The 25,582-nt window shown below is 34.7% G+C and overlaps 1 protein-coding gene across 1 annotated transcript in view; it reads left to right on the top strand.

The window, feature by feature from the left end:
- LOC110461295 overlaps nt 1-24,646 on the top strand; it is a 47,104-nt gene extending 22,458 nt beyond the window's left edge. Inside the window, exons 3-5 of the mRNA XM_021514717.1 lie at nt 7,794-7,903; nt 20,109-20,187; nt 24,342-24,646. Of these exons, the coding sequence (XP_021370392.1) occupies nt 7,794-7,903; nt 20,109-20,187; nt 24,342-24,472 (320 nt within the window). The 3' untranslated portion in view covers nt 24,473-24,646. The remainder of the gene's footprint in view (nt 1-7,793; nt 7,904-20,108; nt 20,188-24,341) is intronic.
- Nucleotides 24,647-25,582: the final 936 nt, after the last annotated feature.

Genomic DNA, 25,582 nt, shown 5'->3' with positions numbered 1-25,582 from the left:
AAAGGACCTAAGCAGATGTCATCACTAACGATGATACACTAGTTTGAAATCCGGTTAGCTTTTGTTTATACGAGGTTTCTCAAACTTTACTGATCCAAAAAGGATACAGTGTATTACAGAATGGCACATGTACATATGATTTGGTGAATTGATAAGACTCACTTAATAAAAAAAAATGAGTATAAAGACTATTTATAACCGTTTTGTTGTATTGTTTCTTATACATGTAGCATAGTAACAAAACAGTTTAACAAACACAAAATGTTTACTTTTATTCAATGTAACAAAAATATACGTTTTGTTTTAAGAAAACATCTGAGTTCCAGATCGTTTGAAAGATTCTTCAATTAACGACGTCTTGTTGAAAATTTCCTTTGTGTCGTGTCATCAAAATATTTTCGAATAAACGTAATAGGATCAAAAACACTAAAAACTAATTTTAGAGCAAAACCAATTTGAAGAAAAACACTGACCTGTATAAGAAAATCATTGAAATGACAATAAGATGGATCCGATATTTTTTCATGAATATATTATTACACGTGTAATATGTAAGGATACATCAGTCTCTTTTCCAAGCATCCATGTAAGGTTCATATATGACATAATACACTGATAAAATAAACCTATTTTAATATTTGTTTATACAAGTTCAAACTCTGTAATAACCTGCTAGAAATCAAGGCGAACAGGATTGACTAATCAACATCCTTTTTCACCCACTTTATGTCCGGTCATTACCCCTCACAGATGATTAAGACAGTTACCTTAGCTGTTATAAGCTTTGCTATTCATAAGCTAAGGGATTTTAATGACGCCCCTCCCCTCTTCTTATTCAACTGTAGTTTAAACCATCTTGGATATCCATTGTTTTGGCCCATAGCGTCACCGATGAGCCCTAAAAGGACGAAAGAGATGTATAATGCAGTGTAGTTCATTCATTTTCGGCAAACTGTATCTTTTACCAAATAAAGTTGCAATCACGTGTGTGTTTGTGTTTTACGTTCTTTTTGTAAATCTTTTTGTCTGATCCTTTTGTATGATTTAATTGATAAAGTATATATTTAAACTAGCACATTTCTATGTGATCATTATCAAACGCCTGATCACAACTAGTCACGATGTGTTTAGATGTAAAACAGGTGAAACTAATATTTAGGGTAGCATTATTACACACAGAATATAATTCATAAGTTCTGCTACGTTTACTGTGCGTCTTTCTGATATTTCACTTGTAAACCTGATGATATTTAAGAAGGTTACCGTGTTAAAACGAATAGCCCAAAATAAGATTAACATTATTCACCAATTCCGTCTTTGCATATTGCAGAGTTATCTTCTCTTGAGAGCAAGTATTGATTGTTACGTCATTTGTTTTTGAGAGTAACGTCATCAATTTTCGAGAAAACGACGTAATTTTCTCACACAAACCAATGACGTAACAATCAATACCTGATAAGATAACTCTGCAATACGCAAAGACGGAATAGTTCTTGTCGTTAAGGTTTATCCTACACGTCGAATATTGTATTTGGTGATCAGATTTAATGAAAATCCAGTGTTATTTGAGCAATTTAATATAAAGTATATATATAGTTAACAACTGGACACTGTCACAGACGAACACATATGTAACCAATTAGAAGCTATGTTTTTTCTTCTAATTTAAAGCATTTCTTTTTCGGTCAATGGTCATTTACGCTAGCTAAGACTTGAACAACACAGAACAGTTCAATACCTTTCGTTAGATGTATGGATGTCTTTCATGTTTAGCTTCGCTCGCTAGCAGATCAAAAGCACATCAGGAATATGCTTTGACGCCACGTTAATCTTTTATGTTTGTGCTCGTAGAACGTCGTGAAAAAAGATAACGCCCGATTACACGGCTACATGCTTTGAAGCGTCTACGACTTCGCGACTTCTGAAAGAAAATACGATTAGGATTTCAGAGACTATGAGCGTGTAATTCTGCCAGTGTCTTGAGATATTAGCTCCGTACAGAGACTTCCTTGCCAGTAACTAGGTTACGAGGCTCTACAGGAGAAGGTATGTTATAGGTTTCGTTCGGGGACTCTCTCGACCCTTATGTTTATATCTGGTTCTCTAGTTAAATAACGCATATGTATACCGGTACCGTAGACATGACTGAATGTCAACAATGTATGGGATTCTGGGGGTGATAAATATAAGACACGCACACACGTGATTGCACCCATTAATTTGGTGTTTTATAGTGTATGCAAAAATTGAATTCCACTTCACCCTACATAGCATTCATCAGTGACGTTAGGGGGAAAAAGGTTAAAATCCAAATAGATCTAATCTGCTGTTTAAACTGAAGTGGTGGTGCATAAAACTTCTTAATTATATAAATTTCAAAAACTTCCCACGTAGAGGAGTATTAGATTAATTCAACCGTATGGCTATCAATGTTACCCGCAACCTTTGCAACAAAGAAATCCACCAGCAGAGTATACCACATTGCATCTACCAAAACATAACACCAGTAATTTGTCACCATCTGCAGACGCGTGTATTTTTATCATTATGACATTAAGGATTACGGAGTTACCTTATAAACACATACAAATGCACAAAGGAATATAGTGTACCTTCCAATTCCCTTTATAACGTAAGCAATAGACTCATAGTCAAGCTGTACCGTTTGTAACATATTGTTTCTATTATTCAAAGGAACATAAATGTCCATTGTTTCGCAAAATGTTTTCAAACCTTAAATTAATGATGAGTTAATAGAATGCTGTCCTCGACTTTTCAATTATCAATGTTACCATTTATTGAACATGGTTGACCAAACATCTTGAAGCGTGATATGTTCAATATATATATATATATATCTTTATCTGCATCACGGCTTTTTCAATGAACGCGTTTCTTATGAGAAAGGTGTATTGAAATGACCGTCTAAAATACGTTCTGAAGATAAATGGTTTCAACATATAGGATCTCTATAAGCCAAAATGGTGTTTAGAATAAACCTGAAGATGTTAAAACGACGCAATGCGAAAATGTGCCTCGAATAGCAACGGTTTATAATAAAATCCTGTTACTACCAGAAAAGATCAACTTCATGAAAACCATGTTCTGACACATTAACCGGTACGTGTACTGAAGATAACCAGGAAGTTATGCCTATTTGTTCATCTGCAGCTATTCTGTTGCGTTAATTGTGAAGTTGTGTGAGGTTACATCTGCTATCATAAATAAACATTGTATATCATAACTGCTAATAACATCCTATTATCTGTTTCCTTATATACTTGGCTGTCTCTGATACTTACATCTAAACGTACATGGACTGCATCCTTCCCTTACCCTATTTAAATATTTCTTTGGTAAACTTTGTCAGCAATCCTACCTTTAGCATTCTTGTAATCAATATGTGACAAAACGCCATAAGGGGCTAAAGTGTTTGATAAAACACTGCAAGACCAACACAAAACATTCTAAAATGTTCTACAATTTTAAACTATGAAAAATGTGGTAATTTTTTTTTCTATTTGTTTTTTTGGTTTGTTTTGTCAGAGAACTCAACTCGTTGGTTTAGTTAAAAAATGAACCTTGCTTTTGTCGATGACATAGGGTTGGTTATAATAGACATGGCCTTGATTTAAAATTTTGAGACAAATTCAACTAACCGAGAAACAGTTCATGTTGCATTGGTCTCATATAAGATCAACTTGATTCATCACAGAATGAGATCGACCCAAGTTAATATTCGATCATATAATTTCAATGTAAAATGTATGTTAAAATCTGATATACTAAATGTTGTGCAAGTTGCTATGTGCCGCAGTGGCCGAGTGATTAAGGCTTCTGACATTCTGCTACATTGTAGCACAAGCCCTCCACTACTTGGTTCGAATCCTACGTTGGGGTAGTCGCCTGGTACTGGCCGCAGCGGAGGTTTTTCTACGAGTATTCCTTTCCTTCAAAACTTTTACCAAACCTTGGCACTACTTTAATAACCATAGCTGTTAATTGGACGTAAAACACAAACAAACCAAAACAAACTAAGAAAGATGATGTGTACAATTGGTGTTTAAATATAGAGTTTGTCATTGATTGTTCGTTGTCATTGACCATGTCTAAAATAAATGATTTCTAATGAAACATTATTTGCACAAAAGCATAGAGAATGTATGTACATTTTAGTTTGTCAATATTGTCTATTTCAATAGATATACCGAAAACTTTGTACTTTTGATCCCGGTCAATTCTATTAGCAAAATAGTCATACAACGTTTGGTAGTTTCATTGAGTCCTCAGAGAGTATAAATTAAAATATGGTGAACGCTATGTAAACTCCTTAAATACAATAAAATAGTGTTTGTATTACGACAATTTACAAACTTTGAAACGAAAGCACCTAACATTAACACAATGAAATTAACGAGTTTGAAACATATTATAGTGGTGTAAATATAATGTTAACAATTGGTACAGTAACTGAAGCATGGCTTGTAGATTCACATGCCTTACTTTAGCATGTATCGGTTACATAATTATTCAAACACTTTATACATCAGCATAACGCACAGATCACGTAAAAACGCAAATAATGCGACAGCGGGAAATATGTTTAAGTACGCAAAAGAACAAAAGATAAGTTATATATATTCCGTCTTGCGTATTGCAGAGTTATCTTCTCTTGAGAGCAGGTATTGATTGTTACGTCATTGGTTTGTGTGAGAAAATTACGTCGTTTTCTCAAAAAATTATGACGTTACTCTCACTAACAATTGACGTAACAATCAATACCTGCTCTCAAAAGAAGATAACTCTGTAATACGCAAAGACGGAATATTATGACCTTTTCACCAAAAAACTGTTTTCTGATAGTGTTGTCTTGGAAGGTACAATGGCCAATTTCATTAGAGTGTTCTTAATGGCAAGGTCCATACTAAACAATTACATCATATGACTGCAAACCTTGAAGACTTTTTTCAGATGGTTGTTTTTTCTGTTTCCAGCATTGGCGTAGATTATGTTGTCTGTTTAGGCCCTAAATGCGTTGTGCCTCTGCGAAAGATTAAGAATTTTCCGTCCTAAATCTGATTGTTACAAAAGTATATCATTATGTCAGACGACCCTAATGAAATAAAAGAATGTGTGTTGTCACTGACTTAATGGGTCCAACATTGGCGTCACCTTACTATTTAATTCCCTTACCATAACATTGAAGGGCATACATCTCTTCGTCCGTAATATATCTCCATCATTACTCCGCTGTTGTATTTATATGATCATTCCATTTGTCGCCCTTCACTGTTAAAAGCCATACTTGTCCAGTATAAATTCGTCGAATGATCACGAGTAAGATGCTCTGTGTATCAATAGTCAAGGTCAGGTTTACTATAAATGAAAAATCTTAAGTGTTGCTCTATTACTTTTATTATTTTCTATGTATTAGATGAAACTGTGTGTTCAATTTCCTCAAAAGAGTTTGTGTTATATGAAATGCATATCAAGGTTAAGATCACTGTTTCTATAAATCAAAAACCATTGTTATTAACTGAATTTTTATGTCTCTTGTTTTTTGATGTAACTGAAACTTTGTGCAAATATTATGTTTATGAAAACCTAGAGTGAGTAAGCGTTTCTAGGCGACAAGCTTAGGACTTGATGGATAGACGACGCGATGTCAGTAGGGGTATTCATTTTTCACAAACGTTGTCAATGGTTTTTTTCTTATTTTCCGACCACACAGTGAATATATTGTAATATTATAAGGTTATATCTCCCTCAATCCTTCTATCAAAAGGATGATGTCCATATGAAATATTCAGAACCTGTTGTCAAAAGCCTTAAATGTAAACTCTTCCAGTCAGACGCAGATTTCAAATTTGTCAGATAAATCTGTTGAGTCTACGTTCCAACATACAGAGCAGTCAATTATGTTGAATGACTTTCAGCACACATACCATTTACCGCATTCACAGAATCAGTCTTAAATGAAATTACTAATTTGACGAGCTGCACATCATCGGTTAATTCAAATCAATCTTAAATCATCAGATGAAGTCATAGTATGACGACACACATTTATTAATCAATGTTCAAATAGGGCTATTGAAATAGGTTCTATCAAAACACAAAAAGGTAAATCGAAATTTACCGATTGCGTGTTTCAAAAGTGTTCAGTCGACTCCTAAAACGCTATAAGGATTCTTCAAGAAAACGTAGCACCCAAACCTTAATGATGACGAATGGCACACATAAGCACCTATCGATTCAGACACGAGTGATTTTACCGGAAACATTATGCTAACACCTAATTTTAGTACTTGTTTATAAATGGTCATGGTCAAATGACACGCACTGTATTAGGGTTTGTAGTGTGTTAATCTCATATTCTGCTTTGTGGCTCTAGTTACGCTTTATCACATTCAATCGAAACACTGTTTTTGGTAAAAAAAGGGGTAATGTTCATTTATTAATTATTAGCTTGGAATACATCAAACCAGAAGCGCGTGCTCGATTAGTAGTTCATACTACTTGCTTGTTTATGGAGATATTCTGTTTGGCATAACAACTCTGAGTAGTATCTAAAAGTTGAACTTTGAAAAAAACCCGCTGCAATTGAAAATCCATCGGCCCATTGTATTATTAAACAACTGCTTTTCATTTAGTCATATGTGTTTCTCAGTGTTCGTTTTCAAATTTCTCTTTGTACTCCTTTTCCTACCTGAGTTTGGTAAAAAAATATTTAAATAAAGTAATTTTCACGGATATTTTATCATTATTTTGTTACCTTTTTGTTTTTTCCTAGATTTCGTTACACCACATAATGTTAGGTAAGGTTCAACAAGCCCCTAAAGTGATGATATAGCCTTCCACAATTTCAATCCCTTAATAAGTCATGTTCAAGGATAACAAATAACAATCGGAATTCACATAGTTAATATTTCCAATTTTTTCATTTGATTATTTGAACATGACTCATCTGGGGATTGGTATTTTGAGTTATTATTCCATCTTTTAGTAGGCCTGTTGAATCTTAATGAGAAACACCTCTAAATGACCTAGAAATGACTGAAAGTTTGAAGAAACACTGAAAAAACGCACGCTATTACATTTTAATTAACAAAAAGGTAGTTACAGAATATATTAACCTGTAATATAGTATTTAAGAATTGCATTCAACTGGTTATTGAACAAAACAAACTCAACCACCTTTTAAATATGCATTAAAGCGGATTCTGTTGTGAAGTTCATCCTTCAGTACAAAGCAAACAAAATGTACTGAAGTTGACTGTCTATCACAAAGACAGAAAGCATTTATCAAACACAGTTTGTACTGAAGTTGACTGTCTATCACAAAGACAGAAAGCATTTATCAGACACAGTTACATCTTAGCGTATTGCTTTCCGTTCATAAACCGACCACATATTTTCCCTGCAATTTAGGGTAAAGGATCAACCTTTAATATCTCATTTTTTCTTATTGTGAAGTAACAAAATACTACAGATTTTATTTCTATGTGCCCTCTCTTAAAGGACATAGGAAATCAAAATTGTTCGGTCTAAACATTTGGGGCCTTTCTTTTTATCATATTCTTTGAATTGCAGTGTTTTCCTCTGGGTACCTAATTAACGCCCGTTGTGTGACTGCATTATATGTCAAACTAACGTATTCAGAATAAGACATTTCAATAGGACGACAGTTTTAAGTGTGCCCGAAGTTGTCACCGTCTGCATGAGCCCTCAGCAGTTACCGGGCTTAAATATCATAAATGGCAAACGATTATTCGTCTTTATTTTCGTTCCAGGACGAGTGTCACCCGCACCTCCATCTCCCGAGTCCAGTGATGAGGAGGGAGATGTAAACAGTCATCGTTCCAACGACAGAATAGATGAAGAGGATAGATTAAATTCAAATGTAAGTTATAAGTAGTTTCAAAATGAAAACAAGATTTTTATTTCAGTCAGATGATTTTTCTGCAATTTATATATGTTTTTTATGGCAGAAAAATATATTCTGAATATAAAAACGAAAAGGATTTGGACATTATATATTTGTACTTTTATAGCATTATCAGTGCGCGTTGTGATCATGTTACAAAATGAAAACCTATACATATGTAGTAGTATTTAAAACAGTTAGAATTATAAATCAATATTTTACCCATTCGCAATCAATGTTTACTTTATAACTATGTATTAAGCCAAGACAGTTATTTCCATGCATTTTGTTACTGTATATCTTTTTCTCTTTTGATTACGATAACGTTATCCCTATGCAGTATCTGTCTCTCTGCATCAGTGTTTATATACCAAGTAAGTCACATAACTATCACAATAGGCTAACTTAAACATGTAAATCTTGTTAGTTTTCCAATAACCGATTTCGTCCATAAACAAACTCATAACATTCATTTGGGATATAATACTGTTGAAGGAAAGTGTCATTTTTTCTTCTGAATGATTATACAAAAATGTATGATAATACTCTTGACTGTTGAAAGGTGATACAGTACTGTTATTGTTTTACGAAATATTCAATTTCATTCGATATTGCATTTTTTTTCAATATCCCTATCTTAAGGTGACATTCATGCGCGTTTTATTGTAGTTTCCTCTGGACATTGTATTTTTCTTCGACTATTTAAGAAGACAATGTTAATTTTCAAATGTGAAAATTCGAACTCTTCAGTGTTTGAAACGTTGTCAAGCGGCTCTTGGAAACTTAACAAATAACGATGAATGCGGTTGATCAACGGTTCCATACATGTAGCTAGTATTCAGAAGCGTGTATCTCTGGATATTCTTACACGTTAATATAAGTCTGGAAATATACCGTTATCGCTGTTTCCATGCCCAGATGGCCAAGATTGTCGAGAGATCAGCAAAAGTGCAAATTGAGGTCTTCGGGATCGTTTTACGGATTTGAACGTTATTGTTAAGATGTATATATTTTTACTGCTGCTTAATAATATAATCAAGATATCATGGTAATTATAATGTAATAAAATGAAATGAACACTCACGATCATCGTAAAAGATTCGGTGTCATCGGAGGATATAATCTTTTACAATGTATGCAATGGCACAACTTTCATTCTGAAATTAAATATTACCCGGCAATACATAAGAAACTTATTTCACTAATAATAAGGACAGTCTTGTAAGATTAATTCAGAGAATCAGTACATGTAAAAAAAGGCAAGAATATATATCAAGGGTGAAATGCGGAAAGCTTGTACATGCAGTATCCCATTTCACATGCAATATAACCTGTTAATGGTTAAAATCACGAAATAAAACCACATATATCTGCGTGACAGCACATGATATAACACAAGGGAGATAATCATTGACAAAATCTAGATAATCTGATCCAGACAGTTGAGTGTTTGAACGTCGATATTCAGATATCTACTGACAGACTCTTATCGTAAAAAGCCTTGTTAGCTTTGTTCACTACATCGCAAAAAATATTGACAAGCACATATTTTACAACGTGCTGCTTTTTCCAGTTATACAAAAAGATCTTAACTTTAAAACTTATTTAGATGGTATACGTAAACAGTTTATATAGCTAAGGAGTACCACGCACCTCTTCCCCCTTCAGTCAACATCAGTTTCCATCAATTCTGTATCCCCCTTTTGCCCCTACCATAACGGAATAAGTGTTAGAATGACGAAACAACTGAATGATGTAGTGTTACCCATTTTGGTAATGCTGTATGTAGTACCAATTTATAAAGGCGCAGTCACATGTGTTTCTAACAATTCATCCATCTAGAGCTAGATATAACTAGCTTCAATACCCGAATGACTTGAAAAATGAAACGTTCTAATTATACGTTTGCATATGTCACAGTGGAGAGTCATCTAGTCACTAGATACTTTCACATGATCATGTTATCGACATGTCCTGTTGCATTTAGCATACGACTTATTTAACCTAATTAAAATACAGGTTTTCCGACTAACTCGTAGGTAAGAGCAGCTATTAAGAATTCTTGTCTATTCTCTGTATACATAAAATATAACAAGTGATCTAGTATGAATAAGTGAATTAGTACGATATAAATGGATATGAATGTAAACAGACTGAATCAAATGTTAATTTCTAAGTGATTACCTACTGTATCTTAGACGTATCTTGAAATGTACTTTGGTGATATGTATTGCTGATTATGCCTCGAAATTCAAAAAAAAAAAAATCTGGTCTAGCCGTTACATGATTCCTTCAAATTGCATTTGTTTAAGAATTATGAAGATCAAGCATGTTTTCGTATGACTATGGCATTTCAAAAATAAGAACAAGTGTAATATTATTTCGGTGAATATAGCGTTGAGATTTTGTCCATGAAGCACTTATTGTGTTTTATTCATAGGTTGAGCCTAGTTATAAATTGTACGCCAAGCTGATATTAAGGTAACAATGTGGTTTAATATAGCATCAATGTGAGCTTTCTGTCTCGAATCATGTTCTGATCATATTTATACAATTGTATAGACCAACCATATCGGTTACGATAAAAATAAACATTGTCTCTCATAATAATACAGGTTAATATGTTTTAATAATGTTGCCGTCATATGAATGGTTACAAATAAATGATGACATGTATCTCGTGTTCATTGTGTATTTGGAAGCGGTTTTCTTGTTTTCTAAATGTTCTTGCGTCTACGCAATATCCTAAGCCATATGGCATATGTTACCAAAGGTTAAAGGTGCTCTCCAGTGTGTGGTATGTTCATCATTCAAAATAAAAGGTGGTTTACTCTGCTGGTGGATCATTTAGTCCCCGAGGTTTGCTGTAACCTTGATGGCCACAGTTGTCTCTTTTGGGTACATGTTTCATGATATACCCACTTCACAGATTACTTAAAACGAAATTTAACAATACTCACAGATTAAAATTAAATTTATAATTTAGGGCGTTTCACTCATCTGACACTCTGTTTCAACAGTAGTTTATACCCATGTAGGTTTCCAGCTTCTTTGTCCTCTAGCCTCACCAATGACACACATATCCTTTAAAATCCACAATCTATTAAAGATAACATACTATCCCTACCTGTAACATTAATCTCACAATGGGCTTACCAGAGATGACTAAGTAGCCATCACCAAAAAGAAAGTGCAAGTACGATGCAAAGAAAATTTTTAATATTCCAAGAGAGGCTGCAGATCAATATTGGTTTCTTTTTCGTCCCCATAATATAGTATAGAAGTAGATGATGTTTACTTTTGTGATTATCAGATAGGATATTCACTGGTAATCCAATCTGGCACGATCAGCTAGAGTCCTAGATTCAAATAGATTTTTGTACGATTGGGGCTGTCTTTTGTACCCCCTGAATATGGACAGGTAAGCGGACAGTCTCAATTGAAACATCAATAATGTCTTTTCTTGTTACTATACGTTTTGATTTTGTCGTCCGAATGATGTGTCTGGCGAGTTTTAGCTACCGTGTTCATATAATGATCATTCATTGACGCTTCATTTGTCTAGCCTCACCCCATCTGTATACCGCTTTCATATTACATCCTATGTTAAGTTGACACAAACAAGCAAGGTTTCCGTTAAGTGATGTCTAGCCATGCCCCTCTGGATAGCCGGCTCTCGTAATGATTTGTGATCAGATGAGGTGTCGACCATATCCACAATTTGACGTTACGTGTAATGTCACACTTAAATGTGTCGATCGTCTAATGGCACAGTTGTCATTTGCTAATGACTGTGACAAAGACTTATGATCTTTTTATCCATACCCATATCCAATGTATGTCGAGAGTATCGGGCTGTTGACCACGGCAACACCGAAACTTTTTCCACGAAGGTGGGTTAGTGTAGTGGAAAGGAATGCATGTATTTCTCGCCTGATTCGGAGCCGTAATTCGTGAGTTCGAGGCCCGTACAGTGCACGAGCCATGAAATTGTCTTCCTTCAGCAGTTGTGTTTCTTTGTCAATTATTCAATATATAGACACAACTACCATTTACACTAGTTTTTGTTGATCAAAAGGTTTAAGATATGAAATACATGTCGTAGTCGTATTGTGTGTAGTATATCTACCTGTTCTGTAATCAATAGCTAAACTACCTCCTTTGATTTAAGATGTGTAAATTAAAACCAGTCTTATCCATATACTGCTAAATCTTACTGAACTACTATAGAGTCAGTAACAGACTAAATTGTAATCCGACCTTATGCTCATTTTTGCTTCCCTTCGACTGTTGACTAGTCACCTGAGACTGTTGCTTGATCACTTGATATACATTATGTGATCAACGCATATATTTCCAAACATCTTCATGACTATGACGAAGAATGTGGAATGTTTGTCAGCTGCCCCGATTGCTAGGTCTAAGTGATAGAAAGACTTGAAGATATAAACGACGAAGCGTTGCTGCAATTATTTGAAAACCTTGACGCAGTAATCAGTAAGACATTACATAAAGAAATGTGCAGTTAGACCTGTGAATGCTTACAGATACTCAATGCTGATTGCTTTCTGAAATGTTTGTTCTTCAATTGGTCAAGTTGGTCAAGTGAAAAAACAGCTGTTTCATGCCAAGTCAATCAACAGTCAATTTAATTTCCCTCGAAGTTGGAAACCACCAGAAGAACTGTTTCCTTCTTTCGTCCAATCATCATTTTTTAAGCCTAGCTACAGCGGCCTCGGGAAACAGTCTTCTGGTGGATCCCAACTGTGAGGGAAAATAGTTTTGACTGTTGATGGATAAGGCATAAAACAACTGTGTATTATCACCAGACTGAAGATAACAGGTGACATAGCTTTATCTAATTAATGGATATATTTTAGGAAAGTAGATAAAATGGACTTAATTCACGAACATGTGAATCCCCGTTAAATCCTAAAGATCGATTATATTTCTTATACTTTATACATAGTATGTTATTGTTATTGCAGCTGCTTATGTCACCTGGAAACGGTGTCTGCGAAATGATCGGGCAGCTCTGGCACCATTTTAATTAACCATATCACTAAAATATCCAAACCTAGACATGTTAGCATGCCATGGACACTATGGTTTCATTTTGATTCAACAGAAAGCCATATAATCTTGCTGTCTACTGGCCAATTACTTCCTGCACATGTAACCCTTCATCATGTGTGAACATTAAATGTTTATGTATCTTGTAGCATAACATTTTATCATTTAAATGTGGTTCAATGTTGTGTGAACGGGAAAATAACATTGAGTGACTGGTCGTCATTCAAAGCCTTATACAAATAGCTACGTAGTTTAATTCATATTTCAAGACATTTCGTACACATCTCGTTGAAAATACTTCGCACCTACACACCGATTTAGAATGCGCCTCCTATTAAAATTCTGACAAGTAATTCAATTTAAACTCTAGAAAGACAAGAGATGATTAAACCCCGCTTAGCCGCACGCCACTTGAGTGTATGAAAACCTGTTTACATTTTCTGTCGGCCTATTGAAATTATTTACGAGTTTCAATATGTTTTATTCGTCTAAATTATATTTGGTTTGAGCATGGCTTAGAAGAACCATGCACTCCAAACGTGATTCAACACCAATAAATCTCGGCCGAAGAACATTTTGTATTTAATTATATTAATTGAAATGACATTCATTTAATCGGAGGATGCCTGTGTTCATTGGCGTGTTATTTGACTTTCAACAGAAAGCAAGATTCAGCAAGATTGATGTTTTATAAAATTGTATTAGCCATTCCCATAAATCTCGGACGACGGAGTTAAAATGTCGGGCTTTATTATCTTAACAAAAGATATAAAATGAATCCATATCTTTGGTGTGCTCTGGTGACATTGGCTACGAATACTGTATTTAATTTGCAGGGATAAACATGCTATCCTGTTTGGTATAGAAATGGATAAATGACGTCATGTTTACCTTCTCTTAAGTACTAAAAGTCCTTTAGCATGGTTATAAAATAGAGTCTCGGTTTTGCCATGAAATATATTCTTGTTTTGAGACAGAATTTTACATTAAAATTTGAGTAAGTAATAAATGAAAGTATTTCTGTTATAACTTTTCAAGACTTCGTCAAATTAGATTCCTTTGGTATAGGAACAATTTTGACTCTATATTGCACCTAATCATACGTCCATCATACCTTGTGGTGTCCTCAAATAAAAGAAAATATGCCCATTTTACTGTAACATAAAGGTACACTCTTCTGCTCTCATCCTTTATTTGATCTTGATGATTGAACTTCACATGTTTAGTTCAACGATGCTTCGAACCAGTTTGAGTTTCAGGCAAAGGCGCAGTTCAAAGTCATTGGGCCTGACAGTATGAATAGAAGGCACGGTAGGCTCTGGTTGACTACTAGCTGTGAACGCCGAAATGGCAGCACCGGCTGTATGCTCCCCAGGGAGTTGAAAAATATATTGGCTGGTTGCAAGGCCCGATAACCACGGATAATAATTTGTGAACTGCTTTGAGACGACCTACGAACTAGGTTGTGATAAAGCGGTATATAAGAACCTCGAATAATTATTATCATATATTTTTAATTGAAAGGTCACGCAACTTACCTCATTTTCCATCGCGTTGGCATGAAAGAAAAATGCTCGACGAACTGTTTGGTACGAAAGAAAGAGGAAAGAGTTTGCGTTTCAAGCTCCTAAGCTCATTATCAAGGTCGAAAATGCGATATATATGTATATTAAATAAATATTTTGGTTCTGTTTGGATAAAAAACCTCAAGGGCTTATACACCGATACTACAAACGAGGTTTTATTCACGGCTCTGGGTCGCACAATCAATCCAAATTTGATTGGGTTGGATATGTCGTCTTCAGCTTACAACGTTTTTTTTTAAATTTCTTTGGACCTTTATCGTGTTTTATTCTTTGTCTTTACTGTCGGTCGGTGTCTTTCATCGCAACTCTGATTGGTCTACTGTTGTAATGAAACGAGCTCATTTAACGGTGTCGTGTCTAGGTTTCAGCGTGGCTACGCTTCACTATAGCCTTTGAGCTCGTCTGATAGTTTAGAATATTGCGTTCCCATTAAAGTGAAGGTCATTTGATGGCCATGTCAACATATGATTGGTTAACGAAAGGATACCTAACGTATAATGACCCCATCCCCTACCACCATCGCAATCTGTTGTGTTTTGATCAAATATCTGTGTAGATTAAGCAACTAATATCACATCAACAGTTTTCTTAATTTCGACTTTTTTACGGATTTTCGAATAAATGTATTTGAGGTTTTGTTCTGTTTCATCCGTTATGGATCGAATACCTATCACAGCGTGTTTCAAGTTTCAATCAATATTAAGTATAAGACAATTTACATTAAACATAAAAAAGAGGTAATCCAGCTTGTCTTGCTTGGAGAGAAAAATCCGCCTACACAGACATGCAATTGCACGTTTATTACTTAATATCAGTTCGGCAGCTGGGAACTCGTTATAAGCCTGACGTGAATCGATACCTGGACCATCACATTGTGAATATATTAGCAATGAGTACCAAACACTGTCTGGGGATGGTATTGCCATAATCACAGTTGTACTTTACCATGACTTGTCATTGTCGAAATATATTTTTTATTAAATTTTAATTTTACAATGTTTTGAAAACGTTCTCACACGTTTTTGTATTTTCCAATTCCCGTTTTATATTGATTGTTAAAAAGTTTGCATAAAGGTGTCAGTGTTACGGATTGAACATTTCGGTTAGTCAATGTTATATTGTTTAAATCGGGTTTAAACATGCCAGCATAGTTTTCGCTACACGATGATCGTTTCCTGAATATATCATTTCAATATATCATATCAAATGTTTATCCCTAATATCATGTTCTATCTTTCTTTCTAAACAGTTTCTTTTGTACATATTCAGACTATCACTGCAAAGGTATATACATGTATGTACTAGCAGCTAAGCTTGTTATAAACGATGAGAAAGACTATAAGTACAAAAGTACTTGTTTTCCAATCATCGGAATGAAATGTCTTGGTAATTGTACATACTTATTGACACAAGTAAAATTAAGGTTTATACTAAATGTTGGTTTGTAATCCATATGCAACTATCTTACGGTTTCAATTTTAGCACCTTTAAAATGTTTGTGCAGAATAACAAACACATCTTCTAGTTCGATGTTTATTGCCTCCTCCAGCGAGGGTAAAAGTCTGGAACACATGAAATTAAACTAACATTACACGAAAGTCTAACAATGTCAAAATACAGCAAGTTATATTTACTCCTTGACGCTATAACATGCTACCACAAATAGGACAAAACATCATGATTTTAGCTTTGTTACCACTCGAAATAACTCATCAGACTGAAAACTAGTAAACAAAATAGGAATACGAAAATATCCAGACTACGTTGCACACTATGCCAATTTTCATAAATCACGACAGGATCTGTGTATACAAAATGTACCGACTCGGAAATTACACGTACATGTAATTATCACTGAATCACATAAACGGGAAGTCTACAGTGTTTTTACCTAATTATATGCAATCAAACAAATAATAAACACGATCATCTAGAAAATATCTAAAATTACGTGACCATGTTTTCCATAATGCCACGAAAGAAAAATGCGAAATTTCAAACACCGATTTTACATGTCGGATAAATCAACATTAAACCTATCAACTTCAGAGAAACTTACACTGCACATAAAGTACATGATTTAAACAATCTAAACTTACTCTGTGGTGCATCAAAACATATTGCATACAGTAATGCAAACGTCATTTCTTCTGTATAAACAGACTTGCACAACATGGCGGACATTTTCAAGGAGACTGCTAAAACAAGAAACCGAAATCCGGACAATCCGGATACGCAAGAAACGAGTAATAAAGAGTCGCATTCCGGACAGATTTTCCGGAAACACCACAATGTTCATGGGGGCAATTTGCAAACTGTCTACCAGACTTAATAAAAATGACAAATTACACATTTGACTTGAACTTTATAACCTATCTCTCATAACAGGGGCTATTATTGCTAATATTTTTTCTGTGGAACGTCTTATTGGACAGAGATGCAATGATTTTGTTTACCAGCTGCGATAATGTTAGTAAGAAATTTAAAGTAAATAAGTTTGAGTGTGATTGACGTCCTCAGCTAGGGTCGTATTGAGATGGTGTCCAAGGACGACAGAGCCACATTTAAAGAACAATATCAAAGGTCGGGACCTGGGTTCTCAACTACGACATATTGTTTTCTGACAACGACGTGACAAAGACGACAATATAGATAAGAAAGCGTATGCTTATAGTTAAGGAAGGAAACGAAGAAGTTCAAAGGCAGCACACATACTTAGGTTTATTGTTCGTCTCCACGAACAAGACAAAGAGGAAAACCTTCGATTCATGGCGTCTCATATTAACTGACTCTGACAATCAGTAATGGTGCACTGCCATGCATCTATCTTGTTTAAACATCCCCCCATTTGATTGCTTGTTAATAAACACATGCATGCCATGTTTCTCGAGCTTAACGCCTTATATTTTATCTTGAATAAACATCTTAGGTTTTCGTAACAAAACCAATACATGGAGAGCTTCAAAACTGCCTTCACAAAGCATGTCTCGGCTTTTACTTGATAGGCATTTCTGACGATCGATGTGGATTTCAATAATATTTTCTTCAAGACGCTAAAGGATAAATATAGCTCTTATACATGTGTGTTTTGACAAAATATAAATGTGGCAACGTTTGGTCAGGACACTTATGTTGACCAGGTAGCTCAGTCGATCTAGACCCGCATATGTTTGCTCTCAGTACTCTGTTGTTTATCAGATTTATTAGTTTATGGTAAAATCCCGTAGAGTATGGTTTTCTTTTCAGAAATTATTTTTCAGAGCTATTGTAATGCTAGAAAATGCTTTTCAAATGTGTAGTTACAGATTTTGGTAGTATTATAATTATCCTTAATACAAATGGTTATTACTTGGAGTTCTTACTTAGAATAAAGACAGTATTGTATTTCTTGCTAATGTAAATATCAACTATATTAATTATATTTGCTAGATATTTCCTTTTCCTACTTCAGTTTGTGTTTTATATATGCTTATATCACATAGTGGAATTTACAGAATTTAAACCTGAAGGCTTGTACTATGTTTCTACATTTCTACTCATGCTAACTCGATGAGACAATCAAATGTCACTATCAGTCAAGTCATCCGGACAACATTGAAAATGATGTCACAATCACTCGTCTATGTTACATCTTAAGTGGTATTCAGCACATTTTAGTACTTTCTAGTACGTTTGATTCGTCCGTTATGGTCACGTGATAAGTTCCTTAACTGAGCTGGAAAATAATAAATAAACTTGTCTAAAACAAGCCTAAACATTACATGTCATGGCTAACGTATACGTCCGGTTTAGTGAATTACCAGAGTAACCCTTAACGTGTAATGTTTTAACTCAAATATACAATGGGGGCAGCACATCAATTTTTCTCTCACTCAAGAAAAGGATCCAAATTGCATTGTATGCAGGGAGTCCGAATATTAGTTTCCTCTCATGAAATGGGCTAAACTACAAATGAAGGTCAATTCGTTTGATAAAGCACAGTGGAGCTCACAACCCGCTGACGATGCTGTGCATCATGGTTCATTTCTCTTTATTTTATTTTCGACTATTCTCCTGAATTTCAAACATTGCGAAATTAGTTCATGCATATTCAACTATTTTTTTTTATATATATTTATCTGTTAATGTCTGAAGTTAACATACACGTGATTACTGTTTAATCTAATCCACTCCCACATTAATAGTTAGACAGCGAACATTTGCCTGATAAATCGTTAATCTATGACGCCAACTAGATGCCTAACGATCATATAATGGAGACACATTGACAGATCAAAACGTGGCCTAAGGATTTAACCGACATGATTACAGCACAGCACCAGTATCTAATGAGCACACAGTTTAAATTGACATGGCATTCCATATACTACACACTTAAGCTACATAGTTGCAGGAATATTACCTGGACCCAATTTGCAAAGCACAGTCAGTTTAATTTTTAAAAGGATCGCATTTTCCTTTTATAAATTATTATTGAAATATCAATTTATGACTTAAATTATATATTTAAGGATTTAAAACTATGTATCCATAGATCTGAAGCATAATAAATTTGATTATTTTCAGATACACATTTATTTTCATTAACTGCACGACTCGTTAAGCTAACAGCACTTTAGGCTGAACATTCCCTGATGGAACACGTGAATTGCACTCACACAAAATGATGCAGGTTGTGCACGTATGGTTACCTTCATGTCATTACTTGTTATATTCTTTCCTTTGAATCTAAAATAAAAAGTATATTTACAGCAAGTTTCATCTTACGGCTGTAACGTTATTTTGATCAATAAGCTGAGAAGGCTAACAATAAAGATTGAATATTACACTTAAAAAACACATAGTGTCATGGCATATGACCCATGACGCCTTTACTATCAAAGGTTGTCTAATAAGACGCTTGAGGGAAAATGTAAATACCGGGTTGTAACAAACAGTTTGGTTATATGCCTTGGGAATAATCATTTTCATTTCTGTGTAGTTAAGTGTCATCAAGAATAATGTATCATTAAAGCAACATTAGATCTAAGTAAAGGTCAATCAACATCCGTTGTTTTTTTAAACATCGGGGTATCGTCATGCTTAAATGATGCAAAGTATAAAAGATGAACATAGCACACACACAACCTAGTGTTGCAACTTTAAAGTTCGGTATATGTAATAGATATAAAATGGCAAAACTCAATTACATTGCATCATACAGCATAACTTCTAGGATTCATTGGTGATGAAAGGGGCTAAAACGTTAAATATCCAATTTGGTTTTAACTGTTGTTGAAACAGAAAGGAGTGTGTGCGCAATACCCTTTAATTTATGAATTTCAAAATTGTAAGGTGTACTGGTTAATTTCAAATTTAATAAATAGTAAAGTGTGTATATTATGAACCGTGTTACTGCTCGAAAAAAATAATTGTGGCTAGCAAGGTTACAGCAAACACCAAGGACTAAGCAATACACCAGTAGAGTATTCCTCCTTGTATCTTGAAAGATGAAAGTAAACGTAACATTTTAATTGTTTCAGAATTGTAACAGATCTGTTGGTGAAGGGATACAATATTTGGAGGATACCTCACACCGGAACAAAGCTGGAGATGGCATCGGTAATTATACTCTGTATTGTTTGTTCTTAACTATATCTTGCAATAAATATCTAAAACTGTATGGGTAGTTCTATAAGTGTGTTAACTTGTGAATCTCAAATTAAATAAATGAATATAATATATGAAAACAAATTCACGTTAATATTTGCACGTTGCAGGTTAGTGAACGTAACTTTCAATAGGGACCTAGCTGTTTTCCTTTTGCACATTTACCTTCCGAAGCACCTACAATTGCCTCTGTTTAAGTAATTTACTAATATTTGTATTGATTCATAATCGGTTTCTTTTGGTTCTGTTGTCTCATCTCTTCCTGTATAAGGGTTATGGCCTTGTTTATTGAAGTTCTCGTATATGTATATTTCTATCCTAAAAGTTTAACTTGGCAAAGAGCCAAAAAATATATTAGATGTCGGGAGGCGATCGGCATTCTTTAATACGATGTCAAGTGTACTCTATTGATAAAATGCCACACGTTGGATAGAGTTTTGCACATAGCTCGATTGGAATTAAATAATGAAATAATGGATTGGGGTTCAGTCATCGAGCCATCAGCCTTATCTCGACCGAGACATCCCTCTGGTATGCATAGAGTGTATCTCTGTCTCTCATAGATTTCTCGTGTAAATGGATGTTTTGAGTCGATGTAATGATTGCCTTTACTTTCACAAAGAATAGTGTCAATATTTCCTTGACAATATTGTAAGCAAAACTGGAAATGTTTTATAGCTTGAACACGAACACCTTGGTATAGGTTACCTCCAATAAGGCATACATGCACGATATAAGATGAGTTAATTTGAGATTAATTTGGTTGTTTTTTTGGTTGTTTTGTCTCTTTTGGAGGAAAACGTCACTCCGGGTTTTATTTTTTATTAAAGGTACCGTACCGTTAACGTTCGTTTTTTTTTATCAATATGATAGCATTGTCACGTTGCGGGCACGTGAAAAAAAGTAATACTTTTAGACTGAAATTAGAAAAAGAGACCAGTAGGCATCTTTAGCCTACAGGTTTCGTTGATGCCCTTTTGCATGTGAATACCTAAGACATTGACATGCTGTAGTAAAGGTGTTAAAAAGCGGCATCGGAGGTTTGATTATGATTTTAAGGTTCGAATATCAACTGAGCACAATGTAATAAGTAACCAACTTCGTGTCGGTTAAAAAATGACGATATTTCCTGTCAAACTTTTGGACGATTATTTTTTGCTATTACGATTTTATGTCATACATGAATTATCAAGTCGTTTAGCAAACCAAGTGCCGTAGTAGTTTCTTTTAAGGTGAATGCGTGTTAAGTGTACATATAGAATCGTGAAAACCTTACCTCTGACCCAGTCTAACGTATACTAGTGTGAAAACATTACCTCTGACCCAGTCTAACACATAGAATATTGTGAAAACCTTACCTCTAACCCAGTCTAGCACATAGAAAATTGTAAAAACATTACCTCTGACCCAGTCTAACGTATACTAGTGTGAAAACATTACCTCTGACCCAGTCTAACGCATACTATTGTGAAAACATTACCACTGACCCAGTCTAACGCATAATATTGTAAAAACATTACCTCTGACCCAGTCTAAGGCATAAAATATTGTGAAAACATTACCTCTGACCCAGTCTAACACATGGTATTGTGAAAACATTACCTCTGACCATTTCTAACACATAGTATTGTGAAAACATTACCTCTGACCCTTTCGAACACATAGTATTGTAAAAACATTACCTCTGACCCGGTCTAACGCATAAAATATTGTGAAAACATTACCTCTGACCCAGTCTAACACATAGTATTGTGAAAACATTACCTCTGACCATTTCGAACACATAGTATTGTGAAAACATTACCTCTGACCCTTTCGAACACATAGTATTGTGAAAACATCACCTCTGACACTTTCGAACACATAGTATTGTGAAAACATTACCTCTGACCCTTTCGAACACATAGTATTGTGAAAACATTACCTATAACCATTTCGAACACATGGTATTGTGAAAACATTACCTCTGACCCTTTCGAACAGATAGTATTGTGAAAACATCACCTCTGACCCTTTCGAACACATAGTATTGTGAAAACATTACCTCTGACCCTTTCAAACACATAGTATTGTGAAAACATTACCTCTGACCCTTTCGAACAGATAGTATTGTGAAAATGTTACCTCTGACCCTTTCGAACACATAGTATTGTGAAAACATTACCTCTGACCCTATCGAACAGATAGTATTGTGAAAACATTACCTCTGACCCGGTCTAACGCATAAAATATTGTGAAAACATTACCTCTGACCCTTTCGAGCAGATAGTATTGTGAACACATCACCTCTGACCCTTTCGAACACATAGTATTGTGAAAACATTACCTCTGACCCAGTCTAACGCATAAAATATTGTGAAAACATTACCTCTGACCCTTTCGAGCAGATAGTATTGTGAAAACATTACCTCTGACCCTTTCGAACACATAGTATTGTGAAAACATTACCTCTGACCCGGTCTAACGCATAAAATATTGTGAAAACATTACCTCTGACCCTTTCGAACAGATAGTATTGTGAAAACATCACCTCTGACCCTTTCGAAAACATTGTATTGTGAAAACATTACCTCTGACCCGGTCTAACGCATAACATATTGTGAAAACATTACCTCTGACCCTTTCGAACAGATAGTATTGCGAAAACATCACCTCTGACCCTTTCGAACATATAGTGTTGTGAAAACATTACCTCTGACCCAGTCTAACGCATAATATTGTGAAAACATTACCTCTGACCCAGTCTAACGCATAATATTGTGAAAACATTACCTCTGACCCAGTCTCACGCATAAAATATTGTGAAAACATTCCCTCTCCCCCTTTCCAACAGATAGTATTGTGAAAACATTACCTCTGACCATTTCGAACACATTGTATTGTGAAAACATTACCTCTGACCCGGTCTAACGCATAACATATTGTGTAAACATTACCTCTGACCCTTTCGAACAGTTTCTTTTAAGGTGAATGCGTGTTAAGTGTACATATAGAATCGTGAAAACCTTACCTCTGACCCAGTCTAACGTATACTAGTGTGAAAACATTACCTCTGACCCAGTCTAACGCATAATATTGTGAAAACATTACCTCTGACCCAGTCTAACGCATAATATTGTGAAAACATTACCTCTGACCCAGTCTAACGCATAAAACATTGTGTAAACATTACCTCTGACCCTTTCGAACAGTTTCTTTTAAGGTGAATGCGTGTTAAGTGTACATATAGAATCGTGAAAACCTTACCTCTGACCCAGTCTAACGTATACTAGTGTGAAAACATTACCTCTGACCCAGTCTAACGCATAATATTGTGAAAACATTACCTCTGACCCAGTCTAACGCATAATATTGTGAAAACATTACCTCTGACCCAGTCTAACGCATAAAATATTGTGAAAACATTACCTCTGACCCTTTCCAACAGATAGTATTGTGAAAACATTACCTCTGACTCTTTCGAACAGATAGTATTGTGAAAACATCACCTCTGACCCAGTCTAACGCATAATATTGTGAAAACATTACCTCTGACCCAGTCTAACACAAAGTGTAACACGTCGTTGGATTCTGCTCTAGTGACATTTAGTAAATTCCCTTATGAATGATAATAACGTAAGCATGGCTTCAATTCTGCGCCTGATGAGATAAGTAGCAGTTGGGAAAAGGCTTCACACGCTTATATTTGACATAGATATAAGTTATTGGTATTAAAAAAAAATTATAGTGATATATTTGTAAATTTTACTAAAAAGATATTTCGATTTGACCGTCGACAGATTGCGGCATGGTTAATTTCAACTATTTCCGACGAAAAAAATCAACTGCTAACACGTTAAATAAATGTCTTACAAAAACCCTAATAAATTTTCTTATTTGTTAATATATATATTCATGCAACAGTCTCGCACACAGGCACATTTTGTGATGGGCATATCCTGACACACGTGTCTGACTATTTTAGTGACCATGGGTTGAATGATGATAAACAATTCTTATGGAAATATCGTCGATTGAAACTAATTATTAGGATACTTATATTCAAGAGTCATTCTTTGCGTATTTTCTATGAAGTATTGGGTATTCTCTGTCTTCTGAATTTACAGGTGAGAAATGTGCTCCCCATGAGCGGAAACCATTGATAGAGAAGGCCGGAAGAAGTGGGCACACATGTCTACAACATCTCTACGCTCTCCTGTGCTGCCAGTGTATCTGTGAGACCTATGAAGTCACATAAAACATAACAACTGACGTCGCAGATTACTGAAGTGAGGACGTCAAATGCATTTTTACATTATTATTACAATGTTTTATTATATAATATACATGAAAATTGCTGTGAAGTTATGTAAATCTATATCACCCTGCTGTAATGTAAATAAACTGTCTGTTTTGACAGCCAAGAACAATGCTCTATTTTCTAAGCTAGTATATTACAATGATTTCAACATGACGTTTGAATGCACTTCATCATATGAAATAACACCAGTTGTTATTTTTGAACTACGCTTCTTGAGGAGAGGATTTTATTTGTAACTTATTCCCTTTCTTCCAACATACCACCTGACCCTTGCCCTTATGATTTTTCCATAAGGGAAATGTTTTTTTATGTTTTCCTGATGCCAGACTGGTCTGATAGTGTTTTGTATGCTGATTTTTGTAGTTGATAATTTTGAAGAATAGTTCAAACAACAGTTATACAGGCATGGAATAAAATAAGTGAAATAAGCTAAAACATACCATATTTTTAAGAAAAAAGAAAGTAATTTCGTATTAATCATTTTCGACGTTTTTTTGGTTGATGGTTTTTTGGTTATAAGGTTATTGTTTAATTCAAAACCGTAGTATCGAGCACATCAACCGATATACTAGTAACAGAAATTAATTTCATGAGAAACAAAATAGCTCTGCATCATAAAAATGTCAAATTGAATTTGCTGTATTGGGGTAGACAAAGTTGATTAGTCGAGGTTGCTGTAGAACGGAAATGAATGTATGGATAGTCTCATATTGTGATTATTGATGATAACACTGCTATCTCCATTTAAATAATAGTTCCCTGTACATTGTGGTGTAGTATTGTGTGTCGTCGAGACAATCTTATAAATGATACCATCAAATTGGAAAAATAAAATCTACGAAATACTTTAACAGCAATTATTTCTATATCACAAAGAAGCACACTGTAGGCTGTGCTAGTTAAAATAGTAAAGGCTCCAAAGGAAGTGAAGATTTACATGGCCACCACAATCCCATATGATTAGGTTCAATGCCAAATGTATTCTTCTTATACTGACTGCACACAAGCAAATATATCTATGATAATTGAAAATCTTTTATATATTGC

This window comes from Mizuhopecten yessoensis, unplaced genomic scaffold (assembly GCF_002113885.1).
Source record: "Mizuhopecten yessoensis strain PY_sf001 unplaced genomic scaffold, ASM211388v2 scaffold10603, whole genome shotgun sequence".
Taxonomy (NCBI): Eukaryota; Metazoa; Mollusca; class Bivalvia; order Pectinida; family Pectinidae; genus Mizuhopecten; species Mizuhopecten yessoensis.
This window is presented reverse-complemented; position numbering and strand designations above follow the sequence as displayed.